Source organism: Erythranthe guttata, chromosome 13 (assembly GCF_056151865.1).
Source record: "Erythranthe guttata isolate IM_541 chromosome 13, IM_541, whole genome shotgun sequence".
NCBI lineage: Eukaryota > Viridiplantae > Streptophyta > Magnoliopsida > Lamiales > Phrymaceae > Erythranthe > Erythranthe guttata.
In genome coordinates, this window is record NC_142545.1 from 14,951,867 (window position 1) to 14,975,380 (window position 23,514).

The 23,514-nt window shown below is 35.2% G+C and overlaps 5 protein-coding genes across 13 annotated transcripts; all 5 read left to right on the plus strand.

The window, feature by feature from the left end:
• The first annotated feature begins 80 nt into the window (after window positions 1–80).
• On the plus strand, window positions 81–3,836 carry LOC105969131 (ER lumen protein-retaining receptor A). Its single transcript, XM_012993871.2, has 6 exons — window positions 81–380; window positions 1,252–1,517; window positions 1,875–1,990; window positions 2,997–3,070; window positions 3,152–3,215; window positions 3,301–3,836. The coding sequence occupies exons 1-6, from the start codon at window positions 290–292 to the stop codon at window positions 3,335–3,337; spliced, it is 648 nt and encodes a 215-aa protein (XP_012849325.1). The 5' UTR covers window positions 81–289; the 3' UTR covers window positions 3,338–3,836.
• Window positions 3,837–4,368: 532 nt separating this feature from the next.
• Window positions 4,369–6,336, plus strand: LOC105968396 (uncharacterized). The gene is given in 5 exon segments (XM_088812094.1): window positions 4,369–4,825; window positions 4,922–5,149; window positions 5,253–5,868; window positions 5,967–6,182; window positions 6,184–6,336. Coding segments are annotated over 5 exon segments (1,422 nt in total). The 5' UTR covers window positions 4,369–4,487; the 3' UTR covers window positions 6,208–6,336.
• Window positions 6,337–8,860: 2,524 nt separating this feature from the next.
• LOC105969189 (protein GRAVITROPIC IN THE LIGHT 1) lies at window positions 8,861–10,772 on the plus strand. Its single transcript, XM_012993937.2, has one exon. The coding sequence runs from the start codon at window positions 9,066–9,068 to the stop codon at window positions 10,440–10,442; it is 1,377 nt and encodes a 458-aa protein (XP_012849391.2). The 5' UTR covers window positions 8,861–9,065; the 3' UTR covers window positions 10,443–10,772.
• A 3,296-nt stretch (window positions 10,773–14,068) lies between these two features.
• LOC105968393 (NAD(P)-binding Rossmann-fold superfamily protein) lies at window positions 14,069–18,074 on the plus strand. 9 transcript variants are annotated; one of them, XM_088812498.1, is made up of 16 exons: window positions 14,069–14,345; window positions 14,636–14,851; window positions 15,015–15,132; window positions 15,234–15,284; window positions 15,408–15,542; window positions 15,680–15,703; window positions 15,820–15,931; window positions 16,070–16,195; window positions 16,319–16,368; window positions 16,477–16,635; window positions 16,719–16,814; window positions 16,894–17,009; window positions 17,109–17,232; window positions 17,310–17,423; window positions 17,508–17,588; window positions 17,696–18,074. In XM_088812498.1, exons 3-16 carry the CDS (start codon window positions 15,031–15,033, stop codon window positions 17,846–17,848), a joined length of 1,443 nt encoding a protein of 480 aa, XP_088668624.1. In that variant the 5' UTR covers window positions 14,069–14,345; window positions 14,636–14,851; window positions 15,015–15,030; the 3' UTR covers window positions 17,849–18,074. The 9 variants fall into 9 exon arrangements, with proteins under 9 accessions (XP_088668624.1, XP_088668620.1, XP_088668622.1 ...); XM_088812494.1 differs by having other exon boundaries at window positions 14,084–14,345; window positions 14,971–15,132; XM_088812496.1 differs by having other exon boundaries at window positions 14,108–14,345; window positions 14,636–14,786; window positions 15,023–15,132.
• A 1,457-nt stretch (window positions 18,075–19,531) lies between these two features.
• Window positions 19,532–21,686, plus strand: RABA1D (RAB GTPase homolog A1D). The gene is made up of 2 exons (XM_012993850.2): window positions 19,532–20,016; window positions 21,008–21,686. The coding sequence occupies exons 1-2, from the start codon at window positions 19,796–19,798 to the stop codon at window positions 21,441–21,443; spliced, it is 657 nt and encodes a 218-aa protein (XP_012849304.2). The 5' UTR covers window positions 19,532–19,795; the 3' UTR covers window positions 21,444–21,686.
• Window positions 21,687–23,514: the final 1,828 nt, after the last annotated feature.

A 23,514-nucleotide genomic window follows, 5' to 3' on the forward strand; every position in this document is an offset into this window, starting at 1 on the left:
ATTACAAACAAAAATATTCTGCTGTGTCGTGGAGGCTTGACTCGGTTTCGAACTGCCACGTCAGCTCCCCACCATTTCCCATTTCCCAATTTCCATTACTTTAATAAATCCCATGAAACCCCACCCACCTCTCTCTCTCTCTCCTCTCTCTCTCTCACACTTCTTCTGATCTCAAATTTTCAATTTGGAAGTGTCAACTCCAAAACCTCTTCAAACCCTCACCGCATTTACAGAAACAGTCGAAGAAAAACAAAATTAATTATCGAATTATCTTCAGAATTTCGCAACCATGAACATTTTTAGATTTGCCGGTGATATGACGCATTTGATCAGTATTTTAGTCCTTCTCCTTAAAGTGTACGCCACCAAATCGTGCTCAGGTTACGCATTTTCTCCTCAATTTGATTTTCTTATTTCATGACTTATTTTGTTGCATTTAAGCTGCGCTATTTTAGTTTAATTGATCTGAGTGACGCGGAACTTAACTTCTATTGGTTGAAATTTGCTGTTATTTGTTCATGTATACTGTTATCAGAATCTGGAATCGCATAGATTAGGGTTACGTTTTGTTGGCATAACGATGTTTGTATGGGTACTGAATGCACTTTATATTATTGCATTGCGCATATGGTGTATAGCATATTAATTTGCAGCTCCAATTTTTTTTTTTTTGGAAGTGTTCATGGTAATGTAAATTGTTATTAATATTGAAAAACATGGTGGATTGGGAATTTGGGATATGCCTTCCATTTTGCATTGTGTTTCATTTGGACCTTTTATGGAGTTAATTCCTACTTTTCTTGTGGGATTAAAATCCATTGCCTGCTGCTCCTGATTTCATCTTAAATACAGTGCACACGCTTGTAGGTATGTTTACAATGTGGATTTTCATATGTATTTGTGAATATACATATGTCCATCATGTGTATATGCAGATGAGGGCCTGTAAGTTATTTGAGAGGCATGGTCTGCATAAAATGGGAAACCCGGTTTTTTAATATTGTCGTCTCTGGCATATAGCTACTGCTTTTCAAGTTTCTAAAGTAGAATGCAGCCATACGTGTTTCCCGTTACTCTGAAGTATGAACTGTTTTCAAGTATAGTTCTACCAAATGGCCACATGTGACAGTTAGCTAGTTTTCATTAAATTGTTTTTTTTGGGTTCTAATATGCTTCAATGGTAAATGGGTGCTTGAAGAATTCTGATGTATAATATAATAAATGAAACTAACGGCCTTATATTCTGATCAGGGATTTCCTTAAAGACTCAGGAATTGTACGGAATTGTCTTCTTGGCTCGGTACCTTGATTTATTTACCGACTTCATTTCAGTTTATAACACAGTAATGAAACTGGTGTTCATTGGAAGCTCTTTGGCAATCGTATGGTGCATGAGGTTTCACCGAGTGGTGAAGCGATCCTATGACCGTGACGTGGACACATTTAGGCATTATTTTCTTGTTGGAGGTTGTTTTCTCTTGGCACTTTTTGTTCATGAGAAGTTCTCGTTTCGAGAGGTCAGTTTAATCTACATTATGGGCTTCTGTTACATTTATAAGGGAATAAGAGGTGTGGCATGATGCTTACTGTTGGATGTCTGGGAAGCTTATTTTTGTTTACGGAATTGCATATATTTGCTTATTCCATTTCAAAATTTTATCCATCTTTTTACCTTTTTTTTTTAAATGGATAAAATTTTGTTACGGAATTGATACATAACATATACTCGAGGTCTCCATAATTCTTTACGGAGTTGCATAATTCTTTACGTAATTGCATAATTCTTCTGTACCATTTTGCATCTTAACTTTATGGATACTGGTGAACTCGAGTATATGATATATATCGCTTCATTTGACTAAAATATCTTCCAGGTATTTTGGGCATTTTCAATATACTTGGAGGCAGTTGCAATCTTACCACAGTTGATACTATTGCAAAGAAGTGGAAATGTGGACAATCTGACCGGACAATATGTACTATTTCTTGGGTAAGTTGATTTTCCTCTTTATCTGATATTCCGTAGAAAATATATTGCAAAAGAAAATATGATTCTTTATTTGGGCATAAATCAGCATTGCACTGAGTATATTAAATTGTGCTACTTTTTGTATACCTTCATCCATCTCATAGAAAAATTAAAATCTAACCACTTGCAATCTGGATCATCCATCTATTATTTATTTTCTGGAGTTGCTCACACTTCCGTAGTTTCAGTTCCATTTGCAACTTATTTTACCTGTGCGTATTTTTATCCAAGTTGACTATTCTGAAAGATGATATATGTTTAATAATATACCTTTGGAGAGAGTACTTGAAACCTGGATATTGACACAGTTTCACCTGTGAGGTTGCTACATCACTGCACATCTGGTTTAATCAAATTTATGGATATGTGGGAGAGGGCAAATTAACAGGTTCGTTATTTTGAGAAGAGAACTGCAAAAAATCTAAATGAAAACCCGAAAAAATAATATAAAGATTCAGTCTGTCCTGTACCTTCCAACCACATACTTATTGTTGTTATTTGCTCTTAAGTACTTCTAATAACTTTGTTAGTTGTTACTTACTGTACTTACGTCAATGGATCACCAAATGCTTGCATAATAAAGGAAGTGTCAAAACTTTGATGCATATATTATGTAATAAAGCCAATGATTTTTCTCTTCTTGTTTGGATATATGACTTCAAAGGAATATTTGAAGGGCTCGATTACGCATTTGCGGGCCTTTCAAATCTCAAACCTCTCTCATCTGTTGTTCAGCTGGGAATTTAATATTTGAAAGTGAATAGTCTGTCTGTGATCTAAAGTCTATCTAAGACAATAATGTGGAAGTTTCTGTGTGATTAGTCGTAGATAACACATTCAGCCTTTTAACTGACTATGTAAACTGAATTTTTCCATTTTCCGTCATTACCTTGAGAAAAATGCTGTATAAATTATGCATCCCAGAACTCCAAGGCAGTGAAAGTTTATGATGTTATTCGTTTTACAGGGCCTATCGAGGATTCTACATCCTGAATTGGATATACCGATATTTCACCGAGGATCAGTTCAGTCGATGGATTTGTAAGTCATCAAGAAGCTGGTTCAGTCACTCTTTTGTTTGATTTGATGTTTGTTTTGACCATATTTCTTTTCTCCATGCAGCTTGTGTCTCTGGGCTTGTCCAAACAGCTCTTTATGCGGACTTTTTCTACTACTACTTCATTAGGTGACTACCCCTAGCAATCATAAGTCATCAATTTCCGATGTTATCAACTTATGTCCAACATTAACATTCTTGTCTCTTATTACAGCTGGAAAAACAACGCGAAACTGAAGTTGCCAGCCTGAGATAGAACGAGATAGAGTGGTGGATAGATACAGCAGAATCCTCATTTCTCTATTTATGGCCCATCTACATATCCGCAGCACCAAATCGTCGCCTATGAACTGATTAAAGTTTCGTATGAGTGGAATTGACGAGGTAGTCCAATATTTAGGAAAGGGAAATCGATTGTTCCTAGATTTCCACCTGGCTTTTGACATGTCCATATATATATTATACAGTACATGTAAAAGGGCTTAAAAGGAAACTTTAAATTTGCTGGGAGTTTGTAACTAATTCATCATGTAATCTCTTTTCGAGTGTGGGTTTGTGATTACAGGCAAGTGTTTGTCTGTGAACTGTACTTGTCGGCTGTTTGTGCGCATGTTGCTGTGTTTTCCGACTTCCGTAGGTAGTGAAATACGAGATAAAATTGATTGATCATTACTGCTGCTATATGTCAACTATAACAGAACCCATAAATATTTGGAATAAAATAGAACATGCTGAAGACTACATTTGAATTTCGTGATGACTCATATCCTAACTAAACTATTCTCTAAATTCTAAACCCAATTTCAAGCCTATAAAAATTAAAAACCCTCCCTACCCTTTTCTTTTCTTTACCGTTCCAAATTCTAGCATCTTTTTTTTTTTTTTTTAATTATTATTATTATTATTACTACTATTATCGGAGTATTGATTTTGTTTTCTTGAACTAAATTTGTTATTACAATTTTTTCTTTTTTTTTTTTTTGAGCACGCTGATTAAAATTCCAGGCCACGTTAGTGTGCAACTTTTGACGATGGAGACCAGAAATTTTGTCCCTAGCAAAAATTAATTTCATCTGGTATTACATTATTCTATTGTTTTTGTGCAATGCAATTGTTGTTGGTATCTAATCTCTAGTTTAGGAGATTAGATTTGCTCGTGTAATAATATCCCTACTTAATAGGGCTCTTAATTAGTTAAGGTTTCTTAGTTTTGGATCGTCTACTTATTCTAGCTAATTACCTAATTTATAAGATTTGTTATTAACTAAAATTACCTAATCTACTGGATTCTAGCTATTTACCCTAAATTGTCAGATTTCTTGTTATTAACTACATATACAATTAAACAATAAATCCTTCGTTGTTAAACAAAATTGCAGAATCTTGTGAGGAAAAAAAATAATGGGAGGAGGATTTAGAGCACTGCATCTAGTGAAACCGTTCCTTTCTTTCCTGCCGGAAGTTCGAAGCCCCGACAGAAAGATTCCGTTTCGAGAGAAGGTGACGTACACGGTTCTATCTCTTTTCATCTTCTTAGTATGCAGCCAGCTTCCTCTGTATGGCATTCACTCCACCACCGGTTCGGACCCTTTCTATTGGATACGTGCTATCGTTATTTCTAGCCGCGGCTCCGTTATGGAGTTGGGAATCGCGCCGATCGTGACGTCGTCGTTAGTCGTCCAGTTCCTGTCACAGATTGTTCACATCGACAACAATGTTCGTGAGGATCGCGCACTATCGTAAGAATCATAATCATACGTCGTCGTCGTGTTTTACGCTTTCTATTTTTATTTTTATTTTTGTTTTTCAATTTTGTATTTTTTTCGGTTATATAGAATTGGTGCTCAGAAGCTTCTGGCAATCTTGATAGCGATCGGTCAGGCTGTCGGTTACATTCTGTCAGGAATGTACGGAAGTGTAGCTCTACTTGGCGTAGGGAATGCAATTCTCATAATTCTTCAATTATGCTTTGCTGTTATTGTTATCATGTGCTTAGACGAGCTTCTCAATAAGGGTTACGGCCTCGGTTCGGGGATTTCCTTATTCATCGCTACCAATACATGGTAATTCAACATACAAAGACTTAATTTTTTTTCAAGAATCGCAAGTTATTATGGTAAATGTGTATTAACAATAAGCTTCAAAAAAATTTGATTGATTTTGCAGCGAAAGCGTTATCTGGAAAGCGTTCAGCCCGACGACGATCAACACGGGGCGGGGTGCGGAGTTCGAGGGTGCAGTGATCGCCTTGTTCCATTTGCTTATAACAAGAACCGATAAAGTAGCCGCATTCAGAGAGGCGTTCTACCGACAAAATCTTCCGAATGTCAATAGTCTTCTTTCCACCGCACTTGTCGCCCTAATCGTGATTTACGTGCATGGCTTTCGAGTGGCGTTGCCTGTGAGATCCCGAAACGCGCGTGGCCAACAGGGCTCTTACCCGATTAAGCTTTTCTCCAACTCGAATATGGCTATTATTCTTCAGTCTGCACTCGTGACCAATCTCAAAGGCATCTCTCAGTTGTTGTACACGAGATACGGTGGATACTTCTTGGTCAACTTGTTGGGGAAGTGGCAAGAATCTCGATATTCCGGTCAATCGGTTCCTATCGGAGGCCTTGCTTATTATATTACTGCTCCGTCAAGCTTAGCCGAAATGGCGGCAGATCCTTTTCATGCAGTTTTCTATATAGCATTCATGCTTGCTGCATGTGCCATGCTTTCGAATTTCTGGATGGAAGTTTCCGGATCTTCGGCCAAAGATATCGCCAAACAGCTCAAGGCAAGTTCGATTAATTAAACTCCGATTTTTAATTATTATTTTTTTATAATATTGTTATAGGATTAATAATGTGATTATTATTATTGAAATTTTTGCAGGAGCAGCAAATGGTAATGCCGGGGCATAGGGATTCGACTTTGGAGAAGGAATTGAATCGGTATATTCCGACAGCTGCAGCTTTAGGAGGATTGTGCATCGGAGCGTTGACTGTGTTGGCTGATTCAACGGGTGCGATTGGTTCCGGAACCGGAATTCTACTTGCTGTTACTACCATCTATCAGTATTTCGAGACGTTCGAGAAGGAGAAAGCACAGTGAACTTGGTTTATTTGGCTTTTAAATACTTAGGTAATTAGCTTTTTCGAATCGTAGATTTAGATTAGTGAGAGAGAGAGAGAGGGAGAGAGATTGATTATAGTACCGTGGAAGTTTTGTAGTGTTGAAAATTATATTGTGGATTTAAAATCAACTCTTAGCTTCAAAATTTGAATCATAGCATTACTCGGAACGCTATTTTTGTGGATATTGTCTTTGAATTACATGCACAGAAATCGAATCACTTTTTCGAGAAATACGATCTTTACCACCAAACGTGGCCTATTCAAGATTTTGGATTTTTCTCAATTGTAAGGTTCTAAAAATTCCGAAGGTGAAGCATATATATTATATGCTAGAGCAAGTTGAAAGCTTAATTTGAGTGCATACTATTTACACACATAAATACATATCGTAGGTGTGTGTAAACTGCAAACTATGTATGAATTTATACATACACACGTGTTAAGACTTTGGAATTGAATAAAAAATAAAAAAAAATAATAAATAAATAAAAAAGCTAGAGGAAATGGTTGTTATATTTACTATCTAAGATCACTTGCATATTTATTTAATTATTTGCAGAATTGGTGTATATGGAGTTATGGTTGACGTAAAATGGAAATATGTGGAACTGTATTTGAAAATAGTATAGCAGAAGCTGAATTTATAAATTATTATTATGATTGCAAATGCAGGCTTCATTCCCACGTTAAGTATGACCAACAATAATTAATCTTATCGCCTAACTATGTATTTCTAACATGGTAGGCCCAGGCCCAACTATTTCTTTTTTTTTTTTTTTTTTTGACATGCAATTAATTTGTTGATACAATTTAAATTATGTACTAAACAAATATTTATTTAATCAAATTAAAAAAAAAAAGAAAAAAAAAAAGATCCACGACCACCGAGTCTTAATTTATACAAAAGGAAGATGAAATGAAACCATCATATCTATTCATTGGTTAATAGGCCATGCTGCATAATTTCAATTATTGACACACTTTTTTTTTTTTTTCTAAAATAAACAACGGTAGGAAATTCTTGTTGTCTGCTAATGATGTCTAGAGAGAGAAACAATGTACTAATCCTAACTTTTAAGTATGACCCACCAAACAATTGAACAAATCCCAAGTGAACAAACTCCAAAAACAACTTTAGTTGTTTAAATTTTTTATTTTCATACTATATAATATAGCCACCTTGTAATTTATCAAGAAACGTTATACAATTAGATTTTGGATCTTACTTTAATCAGAAAATCTACAGAATTATATATATTGTGGCAAAAACAATTTCGGAATTAGATTCCAAAACAATTTGCTCAACTGAATAATTAATATATACTATATAATTGTGGCAAAAACAATAATATATATGTGCAAAGAAAATGACAAGTTCAATAATGGAAATGGAAACTTTTCCATAAAATCTGACGTTGAATGTTTGTAACTTTCTTCCTGAAAAATAAATATGGACCATTTTACTGACATAAAAGTAAATAAGTAAATAAAAAGAAATATTAATATTGAAAAGTGGGACTACGTGATACATCACTTTCACCAATTGTCTGTTTTTTGTAAATATTATTACATGCATGCACTGTAATATGTTGAATTTTATCTTGTTATTACATGTCACAATATTTATTTAGCTACTTAATTAAAATTTAAAAAAAATATTAATGACAAATCAGGCACAGTTGTTGTTGCCAGATAGTTAAACGCGGATTCCTCAGCTTTGTCGAATTATAAATGGTCCTTCAGAGTTAAGTATGAGAATGATTAATCATTAATTCCTACTTAATTATTCCTAATAAAATAATTACGAGTCTTTCTCCATAATGCTTCGCTTCCATTAATTATATTATTTCTACAACAATACTAATAATGTTTGATTGCACCAACTAAAATTATACAATGGCCCACAAAATTATTACGTCTTCGTTGAAGTTCCCTTATTTTATTTATTTACATAAATAATATACTTCACTAGTTGTGTAATTTAATTTGTCAATAATACCAAATAAAAACGTTCAACATTTAATTGGAAAATAATAATACCCCATAAACAATTACACGTCACTATTATTATTATTATGAGATTATTTTAATTCAACTTGAATCCATCGTTATCAGAACACGATTGCAGAATTTACATTTGCACCCAATTTTGTCAGAACTTTTTACAGCCATAAAATCAAGAACCATGCTTGCACCCTTCCTAAGAATTTTCCCTGAAAATCATTAAAATACACCTGAAATAATGATAATAATAATAATAATAATTATTATTATTATGATAATAATAACAATTATAACAATAATGGTGATAGCAAATATTTAACCATGTAAAATAATCTACAAGACAACATCTCCTTACACCTTAAATGTAATAGATACAAAAATAGCTAAATCTTTAATGCGAATTATAGAATAAATTAATGATTAATTGCTCCCATGCATAGTCAAAACTAGGAATTTATTTTATAATATCAACATCATTATAAATTAAATTTTTGAAATGGAAAAGAAATTAATTCTCCACTAAACAAAAAAATTAAGTCTTCTCCAAAAGTAGTAAGTCAATCCCCAAATAAATAATAATAATTATTTTTCTAATTTCTTAATGATTTTCCCGCCAATATAGAAATTTGCTTTTAACCCCAAAATTCTGTGCCTTAAACCACAGAGTCAAATCAGTGTCTTGTTCCCCTGCCTTTTTTCCTTCTTCTCTTTCATAGTCACAGCCACCATCATCATTTTTTTTTCCTTTTTCTGTGAATCAAAACTTCAGTATTTCAGAAATACATTTCTTCTTTTCTCCGATTCATTAACAAGAAAAAGAAAAAAAAAAAAAAAAAAAACCTCGTACTCTGTAATGGATTCAGCTCGGCCAAACAAAACCAGCAGAATAGCGAAAACGTTTCAGAAAGTTATACACCTCAAATCCGCCACCAGAAGTAACCGCTCAAGAAACCCTGGATTTTGTTTACTGATTCCCCAAGAAAAGCTCAGATGCTGCGAATCTCATCACCAGTTCGACAAGGAAGATGAAGAAGAAACCAGGGAGGAGTTCAAGAACCGCGCTGCAATGGCGGCCTTCGTCGCCAAGCTCTTCGCCACCGTCTCCGCCGTGAAAGCGGCTTACGCCGAGCTCCAGATGGCCCAGTTCCCGTACAGCGACGAGGCCGTGCAGTCGGCGGACCAGTCCGTCGTCGACGAGCTGAAATCGCTCTCCGAGATGAAGTACAGCTTCCTGAAGAAGCAGATCGATTCGTCGCCGCCGCACGTGACGGTGATGCTGGCGGAGATTCGGGAGCAGCAGTCTCTGATGAAGACGTACGAGATCACCATGAAGAAAATGCAGGGCGAGATAGAGAACAAGGAGAACCAAATCTCCTCCCTTCAACAAAAATTGCAGGAGATTGTTCAGTCCAACAAATCCCTGGAGAAGAAGATGAACGCCAGCGGCTCTTTCTCGATTCTCGACAACGTTAAATTCTCCGAAGTGAATCCTAAAGATTTCGTCTTGGTTCTGCACTACTGTCTGAGATCTGTCCGTAATTTTGTAAAGCTGTTGATTCGAGAAATGGAGTCGGCCGATTGGGATATTGAAGCGGCGGCGAATTCTGCATTACAAAACGACGTCGTTTTCGTCAAAAGGGATCATAAAGCTTTCGCCTTTGAATCATTTGTTTGCAGGGAGATCTTTGGTGGGTTCAACGATCCAGGGTTTTCCTTGCAGAGCAAGTCTTCTTTGTCCGGAGAGAATATTCATCAGCGCCGCGTTTTCTTCTTTGAGGAATTCAAGAAATTGAGGTCTGTGGGGGTGGTTCATTTCCTGAAACGGAACCCTAATTCTCTGTTTGGGAATTTTTTGAAATCGAAGTACCTTCAATTGGTGCACCCGAAGATGGAGTTTTCGTTTGCCGGGAATCTGAACCAGAGAAAAATGGTGAATTCCGGCGAGTTCCCGGAGACGGAGTTCTTTAAGTCGTTTGCTGAGATGGGGAGGAGGGTTTGGCTTCTGCACTGTTTGGCGTTTTCGTTTTGTCAGGAAGTCGGCATTTTTCAGGTGGAGCGGGATTCCAAATTCTCCGATGTATATATGGAAAGCGTGACGGATGACGTTTTCGCGGCGGCGGACGGTGGGTTTCGGGTGGCGTTCACGGTGGTGCCGGGGTTTGAAGTCGGTCGGACGGTGGTGCAGAGCCAGGTTTATTTACTTCCAGCGAATTCACCGGCTAGAAATTAGAAATTAGAAGGATCCCTTTTGGGATGAGCTGAAACAGAAGCGGCGCGTGGGGAGGCGCGTGAGATGGGTACCCCACAGAGTATATAACTGTATTATATATATATATGGTGACCTCAAAAGTGATGGGAAACAAAGTTCAAGTCCCAAGTTGAAAGAGCATGAAAGTGGAAAGTGGGCCCCCCACTGAAGTGGATTAATTTGGACAATTTGATTTTGGGCGGTGGACAAAGGCTAATTAAGCAAAAGCTGAGGATGTGGGCCCCATTACTTGTTCGTTTTCTTTAATGTAAACAAAGGATGAGACACAATATAAAGTTGTATCCACTAGTAATTAATAAACTTATGCATGTGATTATTATTTATAATTTATATGTAGATAAACCAAAACCCTTTCATCTTTTTTTTTTTCTCCACATTTTATTATGGAAATTATATTCTTGTTAATTAATTAATTAATTGGGGACTGTTCAATTGAAATTGTAGAGTAATGTACTAACTTAATAATGATGGTTAGTTTGAGAAATTAGCAAGAGGTATTTCAATTATGAATTATTGATTTATTGCTGTGCTGCTTGTAATAAATAAATGGGTAATAAATTTTCAATATTTTGAATTGTGTGGCAAAACAAAATGGGCCATTTTATTTATTAAGGAGGCCCAGTTGTGTAATTGCCTTCAGCAGTAATAATTATTAGGGGCCCGTATGTGTAGAGTCTTTGGAGCGATTGGAAAAGGTGTAATCGAAGACAATTAAACGACGGCGTTTTAATGATGCTGGTTTGGAAGGGAGCGGCGTCGTTTTGCTGAAGTAAGAGATTGGGCTTTGACTTAATTATATGGACTGGCCCAGTTGTTATTTATTTATGCAGGCTTTATTATGTTTTGGACTCGTGCTATTTTCCGTTTATGATTAGTCTGTATATATATATATATATATATATCATATGTACTGTGATTCAAATTAATATTAATTGAGTACAAATAAAATATGTTACGTTGTAAAAAGAACTAGTATATATTCTATATATATATAATTAATTAATTATATATATTAATAATGTTATATACAACCTAGCTAGCGATTGATCGATCTGCAGGGCTTTAGCCTCTCTATAAACTGATAATCATGCAACAAAACAACTCAAAAAATTAATATATTATGATAGCTAGTGGCCGACGCCTGGGCTGGGAACGGAGGTGAGAATCCGGTCAACGGCGGCGAGGTGGCGGCGGGGGGCGGTGAGGTTTTGGTCAATGGTGGTGGTGACGTGGCCTTTCTTGGTGGGAGTTGAAGCAGGAACGTTACCCTTGGGAAGGGCAGTTAGATACAATGATCTGTCAGAAGAAGAAGAAGATGAAAAGCTGCGGGTGTTATGTTGGGCGTTTACCAATAGCTTTCTGCCATGTGTGGAGGAAGACACTAATAAGGTATATAACATAATCATGCTCATCACAAATGCTATACCTTTTAAACCCATTATTTGTATATAGGAACTATGACAACAAAGTTTTTTTAGAGAGAGAAAGAAAGAGGAGAGAGACGGATAATTTTGTGGATTTTTGGTGCGAGAGAAGAAGAGAAGGATCGGAGGTATTAATGGGGAGTGGAGGTTGTATATATATATAGAGAGAGAGAATTTAGTGAAAGATATTGTTAATTAAAGAAAGGTTGTTGGGGAAAAGTCAAATTTGAAGTCCTAATCTACACCTTAAAATTGAACGGACTTTAAAATTACACGTAAAATTTGGTAGATAAATTGGAGCCAAATTATTTGCATGAAATTAAAATCTACTTTTTTTGCGTTGCAAGCAATATCTGTTAATTCACATATATACATATAATATGTTTATTTTAATGGGAAAGATCGAACTGTTGCATAGATTTGATGCACCAAGTATACATGTAGACGTAGTAGAAATATTTAATGTTTTGGCGTGGCAAAGTCAAGACGATGCAAAAATGGTGGCACTAATAAGTAGAAGTGTTATATTGTACGAACGCCACGTGGAGGATAAATTAGGTGCTGTGTAAGATAATTAGAAACTGTGCGATTTTTCTTACTACTTTCGTTGCATGCGCCTTCATAAAGCATTTAACGCAATTATATATATATATTGACTGTTCTTGTCTTGATGATGACGGCGGCGTTTGAATTTCTAATTTTTTATTTTTCTAGTTAATTAATTTATCCAAAATAAACTACACTTTAATTTTGAATCTGTAGGCTTTTAATTTGTTTGCCAATATTTAACGTTATCGATGTTCGCCCCTTGTCTACCAAAACAATAAAATCATGAATAAATTAAAGAGAAAGAGCCCTTCCTTTGTTGCTGGTTGTTAGCACATATACATGTCCAAATGCTGCCGTCACCCTACCCCATTCCCATCTCTTCACCATGCCTAAATAACAAATATAGATCAAATCTTCTTGACAAACAAATACACTAATTAATCAACTCATTTTATATATATATGTACACATATATATATATATATAGGACACACATATATACTAGATGATGGCAAATAATTGATTAATGAAGGGGCCGGGGGGGTATATCATGAGCAGTGTGAAGATAGAGAAAGTGGTCTACTTGTCGGAAAGAAAGAGATCTTAGATCAGATGTGATGTTTAGGGGAATACTGTGTACATACATACAGTTTCTTCATATATATATATATATATATATGCATATGGCCATTGGCCCCCATTCACTTTGTACTCAGATTAGGTGTCTGCTTTCAGACAGTATTTCCTCTCTTTCCTATATATATATTCTATATTGATGGTAACATTTTAACTAAATTATATATAGGATATAATGTGTATGGCGATTTTGCATTCTCGGCTCAATTTTTCAATTAAGCTAGCCTTAAAGATAAAACATTACATGTGCAAACAATATATAAATGGGTTTAATAAAGTTCTATCAACATCTGTGTAGAAATTACTTGATCAAAAGTCAACGTCTTTAAAGAAAAGTTGTAGTATTAATTCCCTTGATTAAAACTCAAAAACAGATGATCAAATATTATTGAGCTTGTCTACTAGTTATTGACTAACCGTGAGTACGTAGTTCAGCAGTTGTATAATTTCGGTTATAAAATTAAAATTGTACTGATCTAGCTGGGAAATCGTAAATATGGAAAGGGTTGTAATTGGTTTTTTTCAAATAAATATATGTATTTTTAAAATTTTTAAAAGTACAAATATATTTTAAAAGCTTTTGTAAGTATAATATATTTTAATTTTTTTTATAATCATTTGTATACATATAAAAATAATTCTAAAAAATACTCGGTTATTCGTCGAAACGGACTTGCGGTTCATTGTAACGGGCCCTAAAAGGCTAAAACTCTTATGTCCTGAACTGTAACATAAACAATTGTAATTAGGCAGGAAATTCGTTAGTATGCAAAATTGTTTAGGCTTGGGCACGTGCCGAAATTCATTAGTTGCAACTTGTAATTAGGCTGGAAAATAGAAAAATATGGAAAGTCGCTCGAGTTGGGCTGAATATTAATAACTGGGCTAAGAGCACGTGCCCAATTATTAACGTCGTCACATAAATCGTTTGGTTTATAAATTGATAGGCAAGAAAGCGTGATTATGACTAGCGACTTTAGTTCAAATTGGAGAAGATGAAGTTGTTGGAACAGAGAGACGATTTCCAAGATTACGGGTTCTTTTTTTCTCTCACTTACAAGCGTGTTCTAGTATGTGGTGTGCATCAACTCCACGGGCTTTCTACTTAAATCAACAACCATGATAATTCATATGCGTACCACTACCAGTGATTGATTAATAATCGGTACAAGGTAATAAAACAATGGAGTGTTGTTTCCTTTCTACTGTACACATTCCTCCTTCTTCATCTCGCTCAAGAACTCTAAACTCTCAGGTATGGCGTAATCTTAATTCTGCCTATTTATGTTTCTTTGGCGTCTGTTAATTAGATTGTTTGGTATCTTGTCTGAATTTTTATTTTCTGATTTAAGGGTTGAGAATCTGATTGTCAATAAAGTTTATGTAGCAGCAAGTCTCCTGTAATTGTGTAGCTTGATTTTATCTCTCTTTCCTAGCATAGTGTATGTATATATATTATTGTTTATATTGTGCACAAATTATGCAATTTTGTAATGTTGAATAAAGGTTGTGCCTTTAGCCTGCAGTTTCATGTGGTGTTTGCAGGGTTTTTCGAATAGATATCAGTTGATGCTGTCTTCTTCCCTTTCAAATCCTTTTCTCCACCACAAATTTAAGCCATTTGGTTACGAGAGAAATTTATCGTACCACAATAGAACCAAACGAGGCTCGATTCGGGCCGAAGCGGAAAAACAAGGTTGGGATGTAGGTAGATTTTTGAAAACATTGTATTTCTTTAACGGGCCTCCGTCTCCTGCTAAGGTTCACCTCCGTTCGATTCTTTCTTGATATTTTTAGGAGCTCAGAGCTATATATGTATATATATACTATATATATATACTTATATGTATGATCTGACAGTTTTTCATTTATATCTGAAGTTGTTTGAATTTCTGATTGAGAAACTATCTGGTACATCACCTAGCGAACCAGTTAAAGCAATGGACAATTCTGGTGTGATACTGGTGGCCGGAGCTACTGGCGGTGTTGGCAGAAGAGTGGTGGATCTCTTACGCAAAAAGGGGCGATCCGTTCGAGTATTGGTACTTATCTTTTTTATATACACAAATTCATTATATTCTGTTTGATGATATATAGATATTCTAAGTAGAGATACATAATCTTGAAACTAATGTCATTCTAGGTCAGAAATGAAGAGAAAGCAAAACGAATGCTTGGTCCAGATGTTGACTTGGTGAGTTCTCTGCTTATATAATTTGACTTTAAAACGGTTTTGGTTCTTACATTTTCCAAGAACCGTACGAGTATGAATTCGGCTAGTTAAAAAATAACCGATTTATGATCTTGAACTTGTCAGATTGTAGGAGATATTACAAAGGCAAGCACATTGTTACCAGAGTATTTTAAAGGAGTAAGAATGGTGATAAATGCTGTTTCGGTAATTGTCGGACCGAAAGAAGGCGATACTCCAGATAGAGCCAAATATAGCCAGGTATTTTTGTAAGGTTATAACCGAATGGGATTAAATGTCGTAATTAGATGATGTTATGCGCTTATAGTAACATAAATAACTTGTTAATGAATCTGTATTCGCTGACTTCTAATCTCCGGCGATTTGTGTTTCCACAGGGAATCAAGTTCTTTGAACCTGAGGTTGGTAATTCATTTCAGAAAAAATAATCTCGATTTTTTTCTATTTTTTTTTTTTACATTAAGAGACTCAAATAACAGTTTTCTACTTTAACCGTTTATTCGGTTTGTGAGAGCAGATTAAAGGTGATTCCCCTGAAATGGTGGAATTCATCGGGATGAAAAATTTGATCAATGCTATTAAGGAAACAGTTGGACTTCGTAGCGGAAAATTGATATTTGGATTTGATGGTAATCTGTCGAATTATGTTTCTAAAAAAAGCTGTCAGATTATGACTATCCTTCTATGTTAGAGTGAAGAAATTATTAATTGGTATTCGAATTTGACGATGAACAAATCTTGTAATGTATTTCGATATTCATTAACAGAGAATATATCCAGAGAGCTTCCTTGGGGTGCGTTGGATGATGTCGTAATGGGAGGAGTGAGTGAAAGTACATTTCTGATAGATTCTAACGGAGGTGAAAACGCTACACCAACAGGAATTTTCAGAGGTCTCTCTCTCTCTCTCTCTCATTAAAAAACTATCTTCAAGCCTTCGAGAGCCAATGCTGACGCAATATTTGTCGTCAAAGGCTCGGGTTTTATATTAATTAATCTAAATTTATTCTCTTCAGGAATTGTTTCCACGACGAACAATGGAGGTTTTACCAGTGTCAGGACAAAGGTAACTAATAATTTCGTGTATAAAAATAATTCAGACGCTGAATCTAAGTCGAATCATTGAAACAGAACCTATGGCTATCGTAACGAAAATTCCAATATTTTCTTGCAGAACTTCTCTATACCCGAAGATCTATCTGCATATGATGGTCTTGAGTTACGTGTTAAAGGCAACGGCCTTCGGTATAAACTTATTATTCGAACTAGTCGAGATTGGGACACAGTTGGATATACAGTAGGCTTCGACACCATCAAGGACCAATGGCAATCGGTTCGTGATTTTATTTATTTTTATTTTTTTATTTCTAGTGAATCAATAAGGATCAATACTAACTTGGTTATCCTAATTTCCAGGTTCGCTTGCCTTTCTCTTCTTTAAGGCCCATATTCCGAGCAAAAACTGTCGTCGATGCACCACCGTTTAACCCCAGCGAAATAATATCATTACAGGCATGATTTTCCGTAAACTTCTCTGTGTAATAAAGTCGTCTTTCTTCTGCAGTATACTTATACAGTATAATATCTACAGCTCATGTTCAGCAAATTCGAGTACGACGGAAAGTTAAACCCAACTTTTCTAGAAGGCCCGTTTCAGCTTCCTATATCAGCCATCCAGGCTTACCTAAAGGAGCCCGTCACTCCCAGGTTCATTTATATTACAACCTTTATTAATATAAATATCTTCAAATTTTAGTTGCTTCGATTTTATTGCTTACTGTTTTAATAAACTTTGTAATTCGTCAGATTTGTACACGTGGGCTCGGCAGGAGTCACTAGACCCGATAGACCAGGGCTCGATTTAAGCAAGCAGCCGCCAGCTGTCAGATTGAACAAGGAATTGGATTTCATTCTCACATACAAGTTGAAGGTTCTTCGTCGTCATTTAATCACTGCAAATACATATGTTTAAACATCCGATTAAATTAAATTAAATTAAATTTGCAGGGGGAAGATTTGATAAGGGAAAGCGGGATTCCGTATACGATTGTTAGGCCATGTGCGTTAACCGAAGAACCTGCTGGAGCAGATCTCATCGTCGAGCAAGGAGACAATATAACAGTATGAACACAAATTGGAAAACGATCGAATTTTTTATTTTTACGGTAAAATTTCGTGCTTGGTCAATATTGGTAATTAATGCAGGGGAAGATATCGAGGGACGAGGTTGCGCGGATGTGTATTGCTGCGCTGGAAAGCCCTTATGCATGTGATAAGACATTTGAGGTTGTTATATGTGGATTTTTCGTTTATTCTTCGATGAAAGCTGAAAATGAAGCTTTTGCACTTGTCTTAGTAAAACGGTTTTTTTTTCTTTTTTTTTTTTAATACAGGTGAAGAGTGTAATTCCGTTCAGCGAACCGTATACGGTAGATCCAGAAAATCCTCCACCGGAGAAAGATTACAATGTTTATTTTCAGACATTGAAGGATGGCATTACAGGGAAAGAAAGCTTAGAACAATCTGCTCCACCAGTTCCTGTTTAAAACCAACCATCATCGGTTAATTATCTCTTGGCAATCGACTTTTTATTGGTTGTCTATATATATGTATAATTGAAAAAAAAAATTAATAGGCCGTTGACTTGGAGTAACCATGTCAACGAAAATATGTTCCTTGTGAGAAACAAGTCCATTTTATTAGTTTGCTATCATATTGTGAATAATTGGGTACGTGTTTCTTAACTCCATGATTATAGTACAATTGTTTTTTTCCATTCTAATTTCCTTTTTTTTTTTGGGAACGAAAATGGAATTTGGTTTTCATTTTAAAAATAGGGTAAATTACGGCCACCCCTTCGAGGTAATATCAAATTATGAAAAATTCTCTTATGTTTGGATAATTATAATCATCCTCTAAACTATGAATTTTCTTACATGTCCACCTGAATAGTGTCAAATTCAACAGAATTTTGTGGATTCTGTAGAATGTTCTCTGGTTTGTAGTCGTTTTGTGCAAAAATATAGTTTGTAATCCACCACAATTTGATATTTACTAGTGAACAACACACTTTATGATCGTTTTGTTTCAAAATGTGAAGGTTGAATGGGGTAAAATGGGTATACACTGGAGAATATTCAACAGAATCTAGAAGATTCCACTAAATTTGACAACGCAAGAGTAGACGTGTAAGTAGATTCATAGTTGATGGAGGTGGTTGTAATTATCAAAACATGAGGGAGGTTTTCGTAATTTGACTTAACCTCAAGGAGGTGAGCGTAATCTACCCTAAAAAATATTGAAATGCTAATTGCAGTGAGACTTTTACTGAAATTGACTTATTTGCAGCGGTGGAGTCTCATTTGTCAATTTTCTAACTTCCAAAAAAATCGAAACTCTCTCAACTAAAAAAAGTTGAAAACTTAGAATCTGAAGGTCATTCGACAAATTCGAAACTGAACAACAACTTCTTCGATGATCGATCCGGATTACTTTTACGAGATAAAAACGAAGAAATAGCAAAAAAGATAATAAATATGATGGTGCAATCGTGTTGTACAACATGGGGAGAGTAAAAAAATTAAGTAACGTGTTGTACAGTACGATTCTTACGAAGAATTTGACGTTGTATATACAAACGAGTACAATAATCTCAACATGTATATGATGTTCGTCAAATAATTTAAAATTTGATATTTAATTTTTAAAAAAAAAAACAAAACAAAAAAACAAAAAAATTGAAGCTCCCGTTATGCAGAGCACTAAAACTTGAAGATCTTCAAATAATCGTGCTCTGCAGAGCGGAAGCTTCAAAAAAATTTGAACTCCCCATTATGTAGATGACGAAACCTCAACAATTTAAAAAGAAAAGGAAAAAAATTGAATTTTCCATTCCCTAGGGCGTGCCCGAGAGAATGGGAAGTTCGAAATATATTTTTTATTCGAAATTTACCTAAATCTAATCCTACACATGCATTTTTGAAATATTTTCCAAAATTCGAATGTCTTGAGAGGATTTGAGAGCAGAAGAGAAAATTTCAACAAAAAAATTAAATGCAAAAGATTCGGTGTATTCAGTAAAAGTCCCGCTGCAAATAGCAACACCAAAAAAATATGTATTCTTTCAAAAGCGGGATCCTGAAGCGCGATTCAACCACACAGCCATAAAAGTGTATTAAAATGGGCCACAGCTGGGCTTAATAAACTTGAAAATTTGTCAACTGGACCTAAACGAATAAAAGGAAGAAGAAGGCCCAGTCGGCAATTTTCTCGTCGGAGTCCACCCAAAACAGCCTGTTTTGACAGCAGTCTTTCAAAAGGAAAGAAAAAAAAAACAAAAACAACTTTTACAGTCACAACAATGGTGAAATAGTGGAGGACAGTCAACATCCCACTTCCAACTGTCAACCCATACCATCTCGATTCCGATCCAATTTCTTGTCGGATTTCCTCTTCCCAAGTCCGATCGGGTCGGGTCGTAGATCAGAGCAAAAATGGCGGGTTACAGAGCGGAAGACGATTACGATTACCTTTTCAAGGTGGTTTTGATCGGCGACTCCGGTGTGGGAAAGTCAAACTTGCTTTCCAGGTTCACCAGGAACGAGTTCAGCCTCGAGACCAAATCAACCATCGGCGTCGAGTTCGCCACCCGGAGCTTGACCGTTGACGGAAAAGTGATCAAGGCTCAGATTTGGGATACTGCCGGCCAGGAGAGGTCACATTTTTCATCACTCTTTTTGATTATTTTTAATTACTGTTTTCCTGCATTGGTAAATTTCTGCTGTTGTGATAGTGAAAGATGGATCTTAGTATTGGTTCTGTTTGGTATGAATTGCTAAACCCTAAACCCGGAATTGCCTGGGCAGTAGATCTGGATCGTATGTGTTGATCGCCTGATTTTGGAGTTAGATTCAAATTGATTGGTAGGTGATCTTGTTATTGAATCAGGAATCAGGAATCAGTATGTAAAGATCTTATAAATTAGTATCTTACAATTGAAATTTCCAATTTTGGTCTTAGTGTTCTTAGAATTTTGACTATTACTGCAAATCTAAGTGGCATTACAATCCTGTGGGCGTTCGTTTATTTTATATGCTAATTTGTTAAGACTGCTCGTTTTGCTGAACTTCAACAGGACAAGTTCTCAGAATGTAAGAGTCGAGTTCTCAGACCCGTAGGCGTTGAGCATTTGTCAAAAAGAATTGCATCATTTACATAATAAACATCTTGTCTCGACATTAAATAGTAGCGTCAAAGTGGATCTTGGATTTTAGGATCTTCGTGTAGTTTCATGTATGGATGTTTGTGACATTTATTATCGAGTTATTGCATTTTGCCAAACCATCATAGATAGATTCGTGAACAGCATCATACGTAGCAGTTTATGGATATGAATGAGTAATGACATGCATATAAAACAATTCAATGGTTGGCTAATTAGATAATCGAGAAGTTGTGAGCGAGGCTGAGTTTAGGTACTCGTTTGGTGTAAGAGCGTAGAGCCTCAAATCACACCCGATAAAATGTACGATTTGCTAAAATCATAGACCAGAGCATTACCCGGGCCTTGAAATCTCATTTTAAATTATTCAAAGCATCCTACAAACATGGTTAGGATCAATAACTCGTGTTATTTGAAATACGTTTATATTTATTATATAGTCATTACGGTTATATTTAAGTCCATTTCACTTCCCTTCCTCCAGATATCGAGCAATCACAAGTGCATACTACCGTGGTGCAGTTGGTGCATTGCTCGTGTACGATGTGACTCGCCACTCCACATTTGAAAGCGTGGAGAGGTGGTTGAGAGAGCTTCGGGACCACACGGACCCCAACATAGTAGTGATGCTAATAGGCAACAAATGCGATCTCCGACATCTGGTGGCTGTCTCGTCCGACGGCGGAGCTTCGTTCGCCGAGAGGGAGTCGCTCTACTTCATGGAAACTTCCGCTCTCGATTCCACCAATGTGGACAGTGCGTTTACGGAGGTTCTTACTCAGATATATCGGATCGTGAGCAAGAAAGCCATTGAGACGGGCGATGATGGCCCCATGCAAAATGTACCCTCATTGGGTGAGAAAATCGATGTTAGTAAAGATGTTTCGGATATCAAGAAAGGTGGTTGCTGCTCCTCATAGATATTAAAAGTTTTCCACTATCTTCATTAACATGTTTTTTTTTACTTTGCATTCGCTTTCGTGTTATCCCGAAGAATCGTCGATTTTCAATTTTTTTTATAATTTTTTTTTGTTTTTTTTTAATTATTCTTTACATTTGGTGGTTATATTGCTTTAATCTGTGCTATTTTGTAGAAGGAATGCCAAATAGACACTATTGTGATTCTAATTTCTCTATATATATTTTTAGGTTCATTTATGAAATATTAGGATGTTTTTTGGGCCGTTCGATCTGTTAATGTGATGGAATTCGTTTTGGACTTTTTGTTTTTTAATTGATTGGCCTTCAATAAATTTAATATTGCATACTAATAAATCATTTAATATTTTCTTAAATGTATTACAATATTTATATTAGTAAGAAAATGGATATAAATTACATTTTACTCTCACCCTTATTTGGCTTCTTGCAATGGATTTTTGGACAATGATTGGAAGATGATCCAGATCTGGTAGGATTACTTTTAATCTTTTATCTTCTCTTGAATTAAAAATTAAATAATATTTTTGTGTGCATAGAATAATTAGTGTGTATCTGCCCAATGCTACAACAGATAAGATAGAGGAGGATTTGGAGTTGTTAATCAATTATCTTAACGCAAATGACGTTATCAAGGAATCGCATCTGACGCAATGACATCATGCACGTGTAACAAGTGGGGTCTACTTTCACACGAAGAAAGGGACTCATTAAAACTTTCTTGCATCAAAAGGCGAAATTCCTGTCCTTCGAGTAACTCGATTTGGGCTAAAGAACCACTCCTCAGTGAAGTTAAAATTCCAATATTGTAACTATCAGCACTCGATTCTAGAACATGCACCAACTTGCCACCCCGTAACCAGTAATAGTATACAGATGTGGGCCATTAGAACTTTCTTAATGACACCGTTAGACTACACTTTTTCTATCATCTCTTGTAAATACAGATTCGACTATGGTGGTGTTTGCAAAAGAATTTCTTTTAGTAACTAGAATTTTATCTCCCTAATTATCTCTTTAATCACATACATTATAATTAGAAATAACTAATAAACAAATTGGACAATTATTATTTAATGATTCAAAGGCCAAATGTGGCTACTCGTTTAAAAAGAATCGCATACCTACTACTTGTACATTTAAAATAATAATCGAATATAAATAGAATGATTCCTTAAAAGTCGATTTTGATATTCTTTAATTATATCATTGACAATATATCTACATATAACATAATTTACATTTTATTTAATTTTTAATTCTTACTTGTTGCAAGTGCTCTCAATTTCAAGCAAGTGAATTATATATATTCCATGAAAAATTAATCATGTTAAGCAACCAACATGCAAGTCATGAATAGTAAACATTAATATATATATTATGTATTATTAAATTTCGAGATTGGATCCAAAGGATATTTCATCACCAAAGAAAGTCAATATTTATTGTTATAAGTATTGACTTTTGAGCATAGTAAGCCAATAAGCTTTCGCCTGTCTCATATCATCAAGTGTTTGGGGAGTTAGTTGTCAAGTTGCAACTTCTTTTTATACAAGTTAATGGGGTTTTGTCTTAAAATTGATTATCTAGCTAATATATATATATATATATATATATATATATATATATATATATATATATATATATATATATATATATATATATATATATATATATATATATATATATATATATATATATATATATATATATATATATATATATATATGAACAAATTAATTGAAATTATATAGTTTAATTTCAATTAAATTATCACGATGTTCTGTAAGGAATAACTTAGTAGTTGGAGTAAGTGAACATGTGTCAACTGATCTAGGTTCGAATTCTCTTGTCAACTGTCGCTAGATGAAACTTGTCATACGTACATGGTTAGCACAATATAGTTTACGTCACTCGTATGGTTTGCAAGCTATTATACGAGAGCGTTAATGTTTTACCCAGTGTACCTATTTCGTTGGCCGTATATTCCTTCACTAAAAAAAAAACAAACTATGATAACATAATATTTTGGGATCAACTTTCATCACAGGT